Source organism: Phoca vitulina, unplaced genomic scaffold (genome assembly GCF_004348235.1).
Source record: "Phoca vitulina isolate PV1807 unplaced genomic scaffold, GSC_HSeal_1.0 scaffold15, whole genome shotgun sequence".
In the NCBI taxonomy this organism is placed as follows: domain Eukaryota; kingdom Metazoa; phylum Chordata; class Mammalia; order Carnivora; family Phocidae; genus Phoca; species Phoca vitulina.
In genome coordinates this window covers 23,710,708-23,726,476 of record NW_022589718.1, presented here as the reverse complement: position 1 = coordinate 23,726,476, position 15,769 = coordinate 23,710,708, and the positions used below count along the sequence as shown (strand labels likewise).

Below are 15,769 nucleotides of genomic sequence, written 5' to 3'. Positions count from 1 at the left end.
TCCTAAACTGATCTTTACCACCAAGGAGCAAGTAGTTTCATTTTACTCCATCCAATGTGTTTATCTTGGATCAATCTACTAAAATCTTGATTATCTTATGCACAGCGAATAGAGCAAATGTAGCACATGCAAATGGAAGAGGCAGAAGCATCTTTCCCATAAATGATTCCGAGTGGCCTGCACTCTGCGTAGACATCCCTCAACAGGCGTGCAAAACGCTCATCACTAATCACATGACGGAAGGACCAGGAAGCCAGTTTTCCCCACGATCCCAGAGGTGTAAGCCTCACTACTGCCCAGATCTCTTGATTTCCAGCCCAGTGATTTTCCCACTCAGCCATTAATTATTAAGGAACATGATTTAGGGTCTCCAGGTGGTGTTATGGTCAGTAAATCACGGGAACATTCTTCTGCTAGACTCTTTCATCAGCTTCCACAATCTGGCCTCCAATAATACCAATCTACCCATTAAAAACAGGTCTGCTTTAAATGTTTTAAGCAAGATGTACACTTTGAAGCATTGCTATTTGGGCCTTGAGGATCAGGCTCAAAGTTTCTGCTGAGTTGGGGGGGACAGAATCATCTGGAGACAGGCCTTGTAAAGCTCTTATTTAATCTTTAATAATGCCCAAGCTAAAAGATGCTTATTTCTTGATCTTTAGAGACTTTACACGACGTGTGAAATCGTTAGACTTCTTTACTAACCATACAGTTTGTAATATACTTCACAACAAAAACATTCTGGGTTCTAACGGTAGTTATCCTCCACTCTTATCTGTCTTCAACTCATAAAAAAATAAAGCCTCCTTGTAATCCTTCTGAATTTGCTCCCGTCATTCTGCCAGCAGGATCATGTGCTTCCCACCCAGGGGTTGCGGAGGGGCTGTGGACTCCTGGAGGGGATCTATTCTCCCTGAAGATCAAGAAGTGTCTGCCGACATCCCTGCATAAGAGCGGTCAGAATCGAGAGCTGGGAGAGGAAGCCGCAAGGCCACACGAATCACATTTCTGCGACACCCGACAGCAGAGCAATGGAGTGGTCACTTCAGAGGCCCCGGAGAGAAGCAAGGTTTCGAGGCTGTCCCGCAATGGCTCTAACCAACATCAGCTCTTTGCCTCCTTCCTTCTCGGTAATTATACATCATGCCCAGACCTACAGTCCTGGCTCAGATATTCAAAAGGACATTTATTGCTCACTTGTCTGCCTGTCTCTGCCCAGAGGACTCACCCTAATCTAGAAGAGAGAGAGAAGACATAGGAAGAATGAAAGCATTTTAAAGTCTAATTCATTGAACAATTGTAAAATTAGAGATAGTTCTATTCCTGAATTATCACCTCAAGGCTTTAACTTCTAGATTTCTCTCATCTCCCAGTTTGACTCCGAAATCCTGTGAAATTTTTATAAACTTACCTTTCTCCTTTTAGGTTTCATAGTGCCTTCTAATTTTTTGGCTTCATTCTCTTTCATTTTATTTCACAAAAATGAAGCTGAACTTGGTTACCACTTGTGCAGTAGAAAAAATAGTAGGCAACGAGGCTGCCTGAACAAGCCTCTTGTGAATCATTTACAGATGCGGATCTAGGCTTCATGTTCCTATATAATCTCTTAATTCCAGCCCTCCTTCATGGGCTCGGGCTCTGGAACCCTCCCCCCAACTCTTCCAGAACAACTCTCAGATCGTTTCTCTCTTCTGTAATTAAATTTCTAGATGGCTCAATTATTCTTTTTAAATTTATTTTATTTTTTGGTCTTTATTTTATTCTATTTCATCATGATAAGTGTACTCTTTAATCCCCGTCACCTATTTCACCCACCCCCCCCACCCACCTCCCCTCTGGGAACCATCAGTGTGTTCTCTATAATTAAGAGTCTGTTTCTTGGTTTATCTCTCGCTCTGTTTTTTCTTTGCTCATTTTTTTTTAAGTTCCTCATATGAGTGAGATCATACAGTATTCATCTTTATCTGACAGATTTACTTTATTATACTCCCTAGCTCCATCCATGTTGTTGCATATGGCAAGATTTCATTCTTTTTTATAGTTGAATAATACTCCATCGTGTGTGTGTGTATACCACTTCTTCATCCATTTATCTACTGATGAACAACTGAGCTGCTTCCGTGGTTTGGCTATTGTAAATAATGCTGCAATAAACATTGGGGTGCACGTATCCCTCTGAATTAGTGTTTCTGTATCTTTTGGATATAGGAGGGTTCCTTTCTCCACATCCTCACCAACACCTGTTGTTTCTTGTGTTGTTGACTTTAGCCACTGTGACAGATGTGAGGTGATGTCTCATTGTACTTCTGATTTGCATTTCCCTGATGGTGAGTGATGATGAGCATCTATTTTTTCATGTGTCTGTTGGTCATCTGGATGTCTTCTTTGGAGAAATATCTGTTCATGTCTTCTGCTCATTTTTAAATTGGATTATTTGTTTTGGGGGTATTGAATTGTATCAGTTCTTTATATATTTTGGATACTAGCCCTTTATCAGATATGTCTTTTGCAAATACCTTCTCCCATTCTGTAGGCTGCCTTTTTGTTTTGTTTCCTTTGTTGTGCAGAAACTTACTTTGATGTAGTCCCAACAGATTAGTTTTGCTTTTGCTTCCCTTGTCTCAGGAGACACATCTAGAAAAAAGTTGCTATGGGTTCCTGCCTGTATTCTCCTCTAGGATTTTTATGGTTTCAGGTCTCACATTTAGGTCTTTAATCCATTTTGAGTTTATTTTTGTGTATGGTGTAAGAAAGTGGTCCAGCTTCATTCTTTTGCATGTGGCTGTCCAGTTTTCCCAACACCATTTGTTGAAGAGAGTGTCATTTTTCCATTGGGTATTCTTTCCTGTTTTGTCAAAGATTAATTGATCATCCAGTTGTGGGTTTATTTCTAGGTTTTCTGTAGTGTTCCAATGATCAATGTGTCTATTTTTGTACCAGTACCATACTGTTTTGATGATGACAGCTTTGTAATGTAACTTGGAAGTCTGGAATTGTGATGCCTCCAGCTTTGCTTTTTTTTAAGATTGCTTTTGCTATTCGGGGTCATTTGTGGTTCCATACAAATTTCCAGATTGTTTGTACTAGTTCTGTGAAAAATGCTGTTGGTATTTTGATAGGGATTGCGGTAAATGTGCAGACTGCTTTGGGTAGTATAGACATTTTAATAATATTTGTTCTTCCCATCCATGATCATAGAATATCTTTCCATTTCTTTGTGTCATCTTCAATTTCTTTCATTAGTTTTTTATAGTCTTCAGAGTATAGGTCTTTCACCTCTTTGGTTAGGTTTATCCCTAGGTATCTTATTATTTTGAGTGCCACTGTAAATGGGATTATCTTCTTAATTTTTCTTTCTGCTGCTTCATTATTGGTGTATAGAAATGCAATAGATTTCTGAACATTGATTTTGTATCTTGTGACTTTGCTGAATTCATTTATTAGTTCTATCAGTTCTTTGGCGGAGTATTTAGGGTTATCTAAATATAGTATCACGTCATCAGCAAATAGCAAGAGTTTTACTTCTTCCTTACCAATTTGGATGCCTTGTATTCCTTTTTGTTATCTGATTGCTGTGGTTGGGACTCCCAGTACTATGTTGAATAAACACCGTAAGAGTGGACATCCTTGTCTTATTCCTGACCTTAGGGCTCACTTTTTCACCATTAAGAATGATATTAGCTGTGGGTCTTTCATATAAGGACTTTATTATGTTGAGGGATATTCCCTCCAGAGCTACTCTGCAGAAGGTTTTTATCATGAATGGATGTTGTACTTTGTCAGCTCAATCATTCTTAAGTCATTTTTAAAAAATTTTTAGAGTGTGCGTGCACGCATGGGGGGAGGGGCAGAGAGCGATCACAAGCGGACTCCATGCAAAAGTAAATCTCATATATTCAAGATAAATCTTGTACTTAAGTTTACTTTCAACAATCAAGACAGACTACGAATGACAAGAGGTTTAAAAACCCAACATTTTAACATGTTTTTTAAGAGACAGAACCTACACACTGATCTCTATCTGGTATCGTACAGTAGCTGTGGTACAGACACGGACCGCAAGCTTCTTTCTACCTCAAGAATTGCTTTAAGTTCAACAAGGAACATTACAAAGTAAGAATAGTACAAAAAGAAGGGAGGGGGACAGCAAAGACCGGTAAAGAAGTAGAGAATACCTCCTTAATTTTGATTTTTGTATATTACTTCCTTAATACATGAAATAGACAACCCAGTAACTGAAAAGGCCAGTGCCCCCCCCCCCCCCCCCCCCCCCCGCCAAGAATAAGGAAAGACAGAATTAGCAAAGACACGATGGGGGAATGTACGTGCATTACAATCTCCCTCTTCAGAATTTTCTGTTAACTAGATGCTACTGAAAAGTACCGCATCACTGAAACATCCCTGAGTTCAAAGGCCAGTGATCTGATAAGAAGTTTTCTTTCCTACAAATAAACTGTCCTCTCAATGTCATACGGCGATTCTGTCTTAACTGTTATCAGGAAATCAAAGAGTAGGACACAAATGATAGCTAGGTGGAAGCTCTTTTTTTGTGTGTGAAATGAAGCAAGAACGGAGGAAAAAAAATCAGAGGTGCTGTGAAATGTAAAAGAACAAAGATTAAAAGTTGATAAGGATTTTGGAAGAGGATTTTGGAGTCAAGGAGCTAGCCACTTATAAGCAGGGGGTCAGACCCTGGGGAAACAGAAGGAAAACTTGATGTGTCAGTTCAAGAAAGTAACTGCTCCCAATCTGAAAACTGTTTAATCTTGATCCCCTCCCGCCTGCAGAAACACAGCACTGCTCTACGAAAAAATTCTAAAACCACACAGAAAAATACTGTGAATTGTGAAATAAATTCCTCTGATAATTCTTCATAAAAAGCAAAGTTCAGAAAATTGGAATACTTAGCAGCAGAATTTGCAGTGAGTTTAAGACAGATCACTAATTTAGGAGCTATTATGGAAACACTGTATTTGTGTTTTCACCTGAAAGTGAAATTCTACTAATGAGCAAAGCCATAAAATAAGCTCTATAAAAACAAGTTCAAAGGGGGGAAAGGAGAACATTTGGACTAAATTCTCTTCAGGAAATAAAGCCTTGTTTTGAATAACTCAGAAGGGAAACGATTTATCAAAATAAAGAAAAGTGGTAAATTAAGAAAATTCTTAATTTCCCCGTATCAAGAAGTGTAAGCATGAACATTTCACACGATACTATTACCACGTACCTGTTTTAGGATGTATTGAAAAAAATCCTTGTGGATTTCCACTCGTAATTTTGTACATCAGCTTGTCGTTAGAGCTAGAATCTGGATCAAATGCCTCTATTTGGACCACAGATACATCCTTGGGGGAATTTTCTATTATTTCTGGATAATAAACAGGTTCTGACGTCTGTGGTGCATTGTCATTGACATCCTCAACCTCTATGTAGATCTCTATAAACGAGGAGAGAGGCACGACACCCCGATCCGCTGCATAGACGGTGAGCCAGTAATGGGAGGTGGACTCCCGGTCCAGGCGCTCTGAAGTCTCTAGGACACCTGTAAGGAAGGACAATGACATGTCAACAACCAACTGCTGCGCCACCCAGGGTCAACCCAAATAACAACTCTCATTTCTCAAGGGCTCATGTGTCACCTAGAGCTGCGACCTTGGGCAAGTTGCCTAACTTCTTCCTATAAAATGGAAAGAAGAGTATGTCCACAGGTTGATTAAATGAGCAAATACATTAACAATCAGAAGAGCACTCGGCACGTAGCACTGGCTATAAAAGCGTCCGAGCATTAGGCATCAGGCACTATGAGGAACACTCTACAAAGAGTATGTCATTTAAGTCTCAAAACCACCCAATGAGATGGGCACTAAGAGACCAGCTAATGGTCCAATACTCTTGTGTTTCCAAAGACGAAATTTATGACCAGTTGAGATGTACGGATTTTTCCAGAGGTTAATCAGGGACCCAGAAACAAAGTCAAAAGGCGGTGGCCGAGCTCAGAGTCCGCACAGTCTAGCAGCTCCTGCTTCCCACACTGCATTCCCGTGAGCACTGCTGGAGTTTACAGATAAAGAGGCTGCATCAATCTTCCCCGACACGCCCTAGTCTGGTATACACACCCTTTATAGTGGCCAAAAAAACAGAGCACAGCATTTCAGAATCCAGAATAAAGGTTTGCTCGAGTCTCTTGTGCACAGAATGAAACCCTCTAATCCCCTTAGGCTAATGGCAAGACAACCACTGTGCTAAAAATATAAATTCTCCCACCACAATATAAGCTCCACAAGGGCAGAGGCCACATCCTTCTTGAATACCAATACAGCACCTCACCCAGAGCCCAGTAATTATTTATTAAATGAACAAAAATTAATAGATGCCTTAACTGAAGGTGGTACAGAAAGTCCCTCAACTGGGACCCAAGCTAGAACACATTTCCTACTAAGTCCACCAGTAAAAGGTGAGTTATGGGATTACAAAGAAGACGGTTAAGGGGTCGGTCATGTTCTGGCCTAGCCACTAAAACCAGTCAAAACCTTACTTAATCCCAGCATTAGCCACTTCTCAGGATGATGATAAAATGGAAATATCCATTACTCTAAGGCAAATCCCACCTTTTTATTCAATGGTGTGATCCTGTCCTTTGGCTTTCCCAAAATATGTCACTGCATTTTTTCCTTGTGCATTAATCATTCTGAACGAATGCTACTTTTGGGGTTTCAACACTATGGTCCAGGTTGGACTCTGGAAATCCTATAACTCTAGCATTACCGGTTTCCCATTTAATGCAAAATACTACAGGAAAAAGAACAAATGTCAATTTAATCTGCACTGAGAAATGAAACAGTACTTATCTCAACCAAACATAAATCTGTATTTCTTACTTTTTGATCACTGCATAAATGTAAATCTTTGTTTATGTGAAGTAATTAACATCACAAAAACTCATTTGTTTTGAATGTCAGATCATTGTATCTAACACTTCCCAAAAGGTTTACAAGTTATAAATACCAAACTCAACTAAATATTAAAATGTGAAATAGATGATCATGAATGAGTACTGCTATTCAGAAAGCATTATTATTTACAATTGATTCATTAATTCTTAGCAAATGCTCAAAATGGATCTGTAATACTCCTAGAAATAACGAACAAAGCCTCACAACTCTCCCTATGCAGCAGAGGTAACAGTCAGAAAAACTGAACATATTTTCCTTTTTGTCTGTTCCAAACATAGTCTATGCATACCCAATCTGTTCACGAAATTAGTAAAGTTCTACCTGTTTTTAGCCTGAAAGAAGAGCATCCTTAGTGACCAAGGAAAAATAATCTTTTCCAGTTTCTCTTCTTATCACCCCCATCAAGGGATACAAAGGAGGTCAGGGAATAACAGAATGTTCTCTCTACTAGGATTGCATATTAATAAATGAGTATACATATGTTCCTCTGTGTTCTGCCATTAAAATGTAACATAATTCATTTGACAGGTGAAGTGTTAACAAATCTCAAGAAGACAGCTACATGGTGCTTGTATTCACCTCTTTCTGATTCTAATACTCAATTCATGCTGCTATCCACTTTTTAAAATTGTGTCCCTCTAAATGTGATCTGTAGGCATTTAATAATAATGGTAATTACAGAAACAAGTTTGTTCAGTGTTTATTACCTACACACACTACCTTATTTAGTCATTATAGCCAAACTAACTAAACATGTGGTCTTATTATGCCCACACCACAGATGAAAACCTCAGATTAAGAGAGATGAGCACCTTTCCCAGGGTCATAATAAATGACAGAACCAGAGTTCAAACACCACAAGTCTCTGACCTCAGGGTCAACAAAATGCCACCAGTCCGTGGTAGTATGATGAAAGTGTAATAAACAAAATTTAATGTGAAAACTCTAAAAAGACAAGTGAAACCTCTTACTCATTTTTTTACACATCAGGATTCAGAAGGACTCTATTAAATGTTCATTCACATATAATAGCTTTCTCCAGTTTCAAGGTGGAAAGAAAAAAGGAAAATATATAATATTTGCATTTTTAATAAGTATATAATATAAAATGCAAGTACAAGGTTTAAATCACAGACAAAAGCAGCTATTTCTTTTCCATCAAGTTCTGCTTCGAGGCTAGTCTGTGAGCACCCAGACTGCAGTGTTCAGTTATAGGATGCGTTCTGCTGGGAGCTACCCTTCTCTTCCCTATCACCTGGCAACTAGAGGATCAACCATATCCTTCTTTGCAGGATCTCCTAGCCACCATTAGGAGGGGAAGTTTCCAAGACCCAAGTTAACTTCCAGATATTACTAAACATTAAAAGATACAGAGCAGGGGCGCCTGGGTGGCTCAGTTGCTTAAGCGCTGCCTTCGGCTCAGGTCTTGATCCTGGGGTCCTGGGATTAAGTCCCGCATCAGGCTCCCTGCCAGTGGGGAGCCTGCTTCTCCCTCTACCTGCCACTCCCCCTGCTTGTGCTTGACAAATAAATAAATAAAATCTGGAAAGGAAAGGAAAAGGAAAAGAAAAGAAACACAGCCCCAGTCAACAGTTACAAGGCAGAAGTGGGATCTGAGTGGGTCTGACTCCAGAACTCAGGGTCTTCACCACAGGCTATACGGTCACGATCGGGCCCAGCATCACAGTCACACGCTCCACAGCACTGGGCACTGGGAGCCACGAGGGGCTGAGGCCACGAGGAGAGGCTACAAGTTTTCAATTGCTTAAGTAAGGGTCCTCCTTAAAGGATAATAAAAGAGAGAAGATGCAAGGCCCCTGCTTGGTCACAGACGTTCAAGGGCAGTGCCCAAGTACTATGCTAACTGCTGACTGGAATTCTAAGCACTATTTTAAAAGCAGAAAGTAGGTGGGAAAAGACCACACATACGCAAAGCTATTTTATGTTCTGCTTTTTCATCTGTCTGCTCAGTCACCAGATACATCTGGTGTGTCTGAAGACACCTGTATGTGCCCAAAGCACCGTACTGGGTTCCACCTTGAACCTAGAAGAGCGGACCTCTGGTCCGGGACCGGCTAGAAGCCGTCCACATAACACAGCAAGAGAGACGGAGTAGCAGGTCTAGCCTTGGCGCCCTCAAAAAATCAACAACGGTAGACCAGCAAGCCCTCAGCAGTCCAACAGTGCAACTCCCTTGTTTTTACAGAAAGCTGAAGGCTGGGCCATGTGTAGGAAGCTAAGCAGGTACAGAGTTTAGAATCCAGAATGAGGCAGAGAATGATCATCAGAGCTGATCATTCTTTACAGGGGTCCTGGGCTCTGAGACGACCTGCGGCGTCCACCCTTCCAGTCACGGTGTCCATATTCCTACCCGTGTTCCCAGTCCTTCTGGGAGCCACTACCAGCATGGACAGACGGACTCCCGTAACTTCGGCAGTACCTTCATTCATTCATAAAAGTCTTCAAAATTCCACACGGACGGCTTCTGGTTAGTACCTCTGACACCGGAAAGCAACCACTAAGACTCCCTGCCAGCACTGGAAGTGAATCTCCGGTTTACTCTCAAATCTCCACCTCACCCCTGCTTCTCTCTCCCCATGACCCAGCTTCCAATGACCACTTCCAACAACCAGCTTCCAATAACCGCTGTTTCCGCACTCCGTTACAAATTCCCTGAAGCAATTCTCTAAGGGACCAACAACAATTATAAATATGCACACTCCAGTCTCTGAGGTACTTCTCATTAACACACACCACAGTGACGCCACACTTAGTGGTACACACAGACACGGCACACAAACTTCCCCAGTGGTCTTCCCCGTGCCTTCAAACTTCTTCCCTTCTTTCTCTGCCATCTCTGCTCCTATTTTTTTATTCCGCTCTCACTTCCTGAGAGAGCAACACCGGCATGCAACCAGGTGACCTGTGAGCCCATCCTGCAAGAGAGAGCAGCGGAAGCCCAGACCTTCCACAGCCGTCCCTCCAGCCAGACAAGGAGAGATCAGTGCTCTAAGTACCAGTGCGACAGGTAACGTGAGAAGGACACCTTTCTAATCCCCAGGTTCTGGTACACGAGCGGGAGATGAGGTAGGGGTGCTGCTTCGTGATTCCGGGGTGTACATTTTGAGTACGGAGACAAGTTTAGACAAGCCTGTTATGCGCACCACCCAGCAACGTTACAAGGAATCATTCCTTTGCTTTAATGAAACATGACAGAGGCAGTAAATGACTCGCTTTCCAACCTCAAGAATACAATGAAGACATTTTCAAGAAAGGTTGTTAATAAGCTGAAAAATTTGAAGGAAGCCGGAAATCTGGAGCTATTAAAGTAAAAATGTTTATCATTCCAAACATACTCTCCAGGATTTCAAAGCCACCACCAGATGTCACTATGGAAACTGACTTTAAATGTGCATACAGTGGAACAGCTAGACTGAAAGGGGGAATAAATACGATGTAATTGTTAAAAGAGCTTGACCAATGTGGCTGAAAATGGAGCTCACAGCAAAAGTTCTAGAAGATTCATGCCTGTCCATATATAATAATTTAGACAGGTACTGACGCTGTCTTTCCACAGCCTGATTATTCCCAGGTCAGAGTGTACAGTATTAGTTGCTCAAGTAAATGACCCATAAGTAGAGAAAGGTTTCCAAGAATAACTAATTCCTACTACCCACCACTGATGGCTAATGATGTCGTTAACTCGAATATTGTCCTTGAATAGGAAAGGCCAGCGTGTCCTCCAGCCGACATAGGTGGAACAGGGTGCTTTCAACACAGTCATTTTTAAGGCAAAAGTAAAATTATACACAGCCACTTTACTGCCAAAAGTATTTTAACTAACTCAAATTTCCATGGCCACAGAACATCTTTCTTCCTGGAATTTTCCTATTTTCTTTGTTGAACAGGTCTTGGCCCCTTATCAAGCCCCAGTGCCAGAAGTTTCAACAAAAACTTGCTATTTCAGATTCTTCAGCTACTCCAGCTCAAAAATACTTATCATCAGAATTGGCCTGGCAACATAAATTTGCAAACTTTACTCTCCTTTCTGGTGGATCATGCCACATGATTGTTATTTTTTTTTTTTTTAACTTTTCTGGAACCAAACTTAAGACAGCAATTATATGAAAAGCCTCTTTAGTCAATCACAAGAAAAACTTAAACATGAAATATAATTTTGGATAATATGTTCCCTACAGGGAACAAGCAACTGGCCACTCCTTCCTCCAATTCTTAGTCTTCTCATACACAGGGCAACTCTTCTGGAGATAAATGTTTTCCCGAAAACAAAAGCAATACTCAATTTTTTTAAAAATTTTCTTTCAACAATACACACTTTAAAAGAACAGATACCTTCTACACACTAGAGATGCAACATCTATGTGTCTGCAATTAATCCATAAATGGTTACTCAATTTTTTCCTAACTAGGGAAAAATCAGAAGTCCCACAGTTGTCACATTCAGCATTAATCTGCTATGAAATTAATTTTAAAAAGTAGACTATAAGCTCCCTCTTAAAATGCAAACCTTTGAAGGGAGAGATGTTTTGCCTGTTTTGTTTAGGGCATGGTAAATAGTGGGAGCTTGTTAAGTGTGGGTTCTTGAAAAAAGGATGTCTATCACCAACCAGGTAATTTTGATAGTCACAGACAAGAGGAGCCGAGGAGACAGAGGGACTACATGTAATGGGGGAGCCTGCATAGGATCCTGGACCAGAAAAAGAACATTTGGAAAAAGCTAAGGAAATCTGAATGAACTATAGGCTGTAGTTAATAAGAATGTATAATATTTGTTCATTAACTGTAACAAACAGACATACTAATGTAAGATGTTACGAGGGTGAACTGTGTGTGGCACAGGGGCGCTATGGGAACTCTGTACTATCCACCCAATTTTTCTGTTAATCTAATTGTTTCCTTCTTTAAATGATAAAATTTTTCTGAATCTGTTTTTATCTCATTTTCATGAAATACTCAATTTTATATATATACACAGATATATGTGTGTGTGTGTGTGTGTATACACACACACACGTGTAAATCAATCTTTTTTTTTTTAAGTAAGCTCCACACCCAGCATGGGGCTTGAACTCACGACCCTGAGATCAAGAGTTACAAGCTCTACCAACTGAGCCGGCCAGGCTCCCGCCCCTATAAATCAACTTTTTAAATACAAATAAAGTATATATCCCATGCTTTTGATAATAAAAAGGTCAAAATAAGTAAAATGAATTAACCACACAGCACCCCTCACGGACCAAGCAAACTGCTAGGCAGCGTACCGGCAGACCGCACAGCTCAACGGGTACCTCTTTGCCCTCTTACCGCTAAAAACGGAGGAAGTCGTGTTGTAAAATTCTCTCTCCGGTTTACTTAAAGACATGGTCCTGATTATTACCATGACCTGATCTTTCAAAACCAAAGATGTGTCATTTGATGAGAAGCCAGTGGTGACTGGAAACACAGCAAGCGCAGTGAAATGTTAAGGACGCTGCCGATGCTGTTATAACCACAAACACGTATGCAGAGCTCATGATGTGCCAAACACTATTTCAAACACTTCTCATATATTAATTCACTTAATCTTTACAGCAACTTTAAGGAGTAGGTAATATGATCAACCCTATTTCACAAGGGAGGAAACAGTGTCAACAACTTGCCGAAAGTCACCGTTTGATCATATGGAACTGGGATTCAATCCCAAAAACACTGGCTTCAGAGAATCATGCTACAGCACCTCCCAGTCTCTGCTGTGTCCTCTAATTAGAGAGAAGCATGAGAGCAACTGAACACAGCCTGCAGTTTCCAGAGAAAAAGCCTTGGCTTCAGTGGAATGTAAAAAATGTAATGACCAGATGGAAAAAAAATTGGTTTTGCTGTCCTCACAGTATTTGGGGATCTAGGTAAAATACCTGATTCTACAGAAACCTTGTTGTTCTGTGCCATTAAGACATTAAGCACATTTCATAATTTCAGGAGAAAAAGGAAACCATTTTATACATACTAGTATATATGATATAGCTTTAAAAAGAAAAAAAAGATGTGTATTGGGGTCCCTGGGAGGCTCAGTCAGTTAAGTGTCTGCCTTAGGCTCAGGTCATGATCCAGGAGTCCTGGGATGGAGGCACATGTCAGGTTCCCTGCTCAGCGGGGAGCCTGCTTCTCCCTCTCCCCCTGCCTCTCTCCCCACATGTGCTCTCTCTCAAATAAATAAAATCTTAAAAAAAAAAAAAAGATGTGTATATTAATTACAAAGAAAAATGTTAGTGATATACAAATTAAGAAAACAAATGAAAAACCTTTATAAAAGTATATAAAGTATTACCTTAGTTTTGTTTAGTTCTGTTTTAAAAATAAAAACCGCACAAATACACAATTATATGTGCGGGGGGGGGGTAGGCCTACAAATAAACAAGATGATGGAGGGACAATAAAGAAAATCAACCCCGTGAACCAATTTTTTTTGGTCTTTAAATTTCTATAACAATGACTTTTAAGCCATATTTAAAATGCACATGATAAAAAGACAAACCGTTGAGTACCAGCAGTCCTTTAAAAGTTCTTCTAGTATAACCTTCCCATCTTATTTTCCCTTTATATTTTTAGATATACATTTTCTTTCCAAGTATTTATCTGTTTCATTTAATGTAAACAGATGTATAACAATGGACAGTCTGACAACTTCAACAACTAAAATTCAAAAGTATTTATATATGAAATAACTTACAAAGTTTTAGGTCTAGGAAATTCTGTAATTACATTGCCCAGAGTTAGGTCATAAATTAATGATTAAAGGGAAAGCTTTTTATGCAGTAACTGCCAATCTGTTTTTTCATTATTTAAACTGCCTATTTAAATCATCTTAATTAAAATGTAGATCTATCAACTCTTTCAATTAAAATTGTTGCAATAACTTTAAAATTAGCTGAGGAAGCTTTCTGAGTTGCAAACTTACTAAAACATATTAATTAAGTTCATAATCAGATTTTAAGCATCATGTTTCAAGTCCAGGGATTTCTCTAGCTTTGCAAAGAGTCATTCCCATGGCAAGCTCTGCTAAACCATGTTTTCATGCTTTGTTGAGAAATGATTCCAAGTTCTGATTTCCATGTCAGAATCATTAATATTGTTAATGAGGGCTTTCATGCATAAGCTCTCTTAAAGAGGATCATCCTTGGGTATCAAAAGTAACATCTGAATACACATTAATTGGATAAAACTACATACATAAAACAGCCTTTGGAGGCATTAAAATTCAAAGGATATACTTCACATACTTATGCCAATGTTCCTAGTAGTTTGTCGTGTATGTTAGAAGCTGTACAAGTTCACTGTTGATTATTTTTCCACATTATATTTACCGGATGCACATTCAGCAAATGCTCTATGCCATATTATTTAAGATTTTATTTGAGACAGAGAGAACAAGAGCAGGGGGAGGGACAGAGGGAGAGGGGGAAAGAGCGAACCCCACGCGGACTCTGTGCTGAGTGTGAAGCCCGAGCCAGGACTCGATCCCAGGACCCTGACATCATGACCTGAGCCGAAATCAAGAGTCAGATACTTAATCAACTGAGCCACCCAGGCCCCCCCGCCATATTATTTAATCCTCACAATTACTCTGTAAGCTCGGTGGTCATTTCTCATGCTCCAGATGCAGAGGTTTTGAGCTGAAAAATCACCTGTCCAAAGTCATTTACTCACCATCCTAAGAGGAATACATTAATCAATGAATTAGTGAATTCCCTTACCAGTTAGCCATTATAGCACTTACATTTAATAACTTGTTTAAGCCTCAAAAGTTAAGTACATTGCCTTAAATTACCCGACTAGTTGCAGAGAATCCAAAACTTAGCCTACTAGCTCCAGAGCCCAAACTCCTAAGCACCAGGGTGATTTCCTCTGCTTTTCTTACTCCTATGGGGTAGCAGAGCTGTGATTCAACAGGGAGGTCTGACTCTCAAGCCTTGGCTCTTTTCTGTAAGCTTATGCAGGTGATCTTCATTAATCCATCACTATTAATGAAAAGAAAAATTAACACATAACAGAAGTTTACCAGCATTTGCCCATGGAAGAAGGACGGACAGGACTTAAAGTATAAACCCAACTAAATGTGGGCCAAACAGATCCCTACACAAAGTTTAAGAATTCCATCTGACTACGTTTAGGATAAAAAAGGAAAAAGGACATGAAATAGAATCTAACACTGTTCTAGATTCAGAAAGTTAACATATACAGTTGACCTTTGAACAACACAGGTTTGAAATGCACAGATCCCCACTTACATGTGGATCTTTTTCGACAAATGCAGTTTAGTGCTGTAAATGTATTTTCTCCTCCTTATGATTTTCTTAACATTTTCTTTTCTCTAGGTTACTTTACTATAAGAAAACCATATACAACACATGTAGCACACAAAGCATGTGTTAAATAGACTATGTTATCGGTAAAGCTACTGGTCAACAGTAGGCTTTTAGTAGTTAAGTTTTGGGGGAGTCAAGTTATATGTGGATTTTCAACTGCCAAGAGACTGGGGGAGGGGGGCGGCAGGACTCCTAATCCCCACCTTGTTCAGGGGTGAACTGTATTTTTCCTATCATCTTGCTACATAAAAAAAAAAAGACTAAATTTATATTACATGAAACATAATAGAGGGTATATAAGGCATTATGTAATACTGAAGATCACTGTGAGATCATAATTGAGCTGTGAGTGCAGTCAGTAACTTTAAAATACTGAGTGGTGGGTAGTAGGGCCAGAATTCTAAATTTTTTTTTTTTTTTTAAAGATTTTATTTATTTATTTGATAGAGACAC

General features: G+C 39.7%; 1 protein-coding gene across 6 annotated transcripts in view; it reads right to left on the bottom strand.

The window, feature by feature from the left end:
- FAT1 (FAT atypical cadherin 1) overlaps positions 1-15,769 on the bottom strand; it is a 126,945-nt gene that overhangs the window by 65,581 nt on the left and 45,595 nt on the right. For all 6 annotated transcript variants that reach the window (XM_032413586.1, XM_032413589.1, XM_032413590.1 and 3 more), the window contains exon 3: positions 5,228-5,542. In XM_032413586.1, the coding sequence (XP_032269477.1) occupies positions 5,228-5,542 (315 nt within the window). The remainder of the gene's footprint in view (positions 1-5,227; positions 5,543-15,769) is intronic.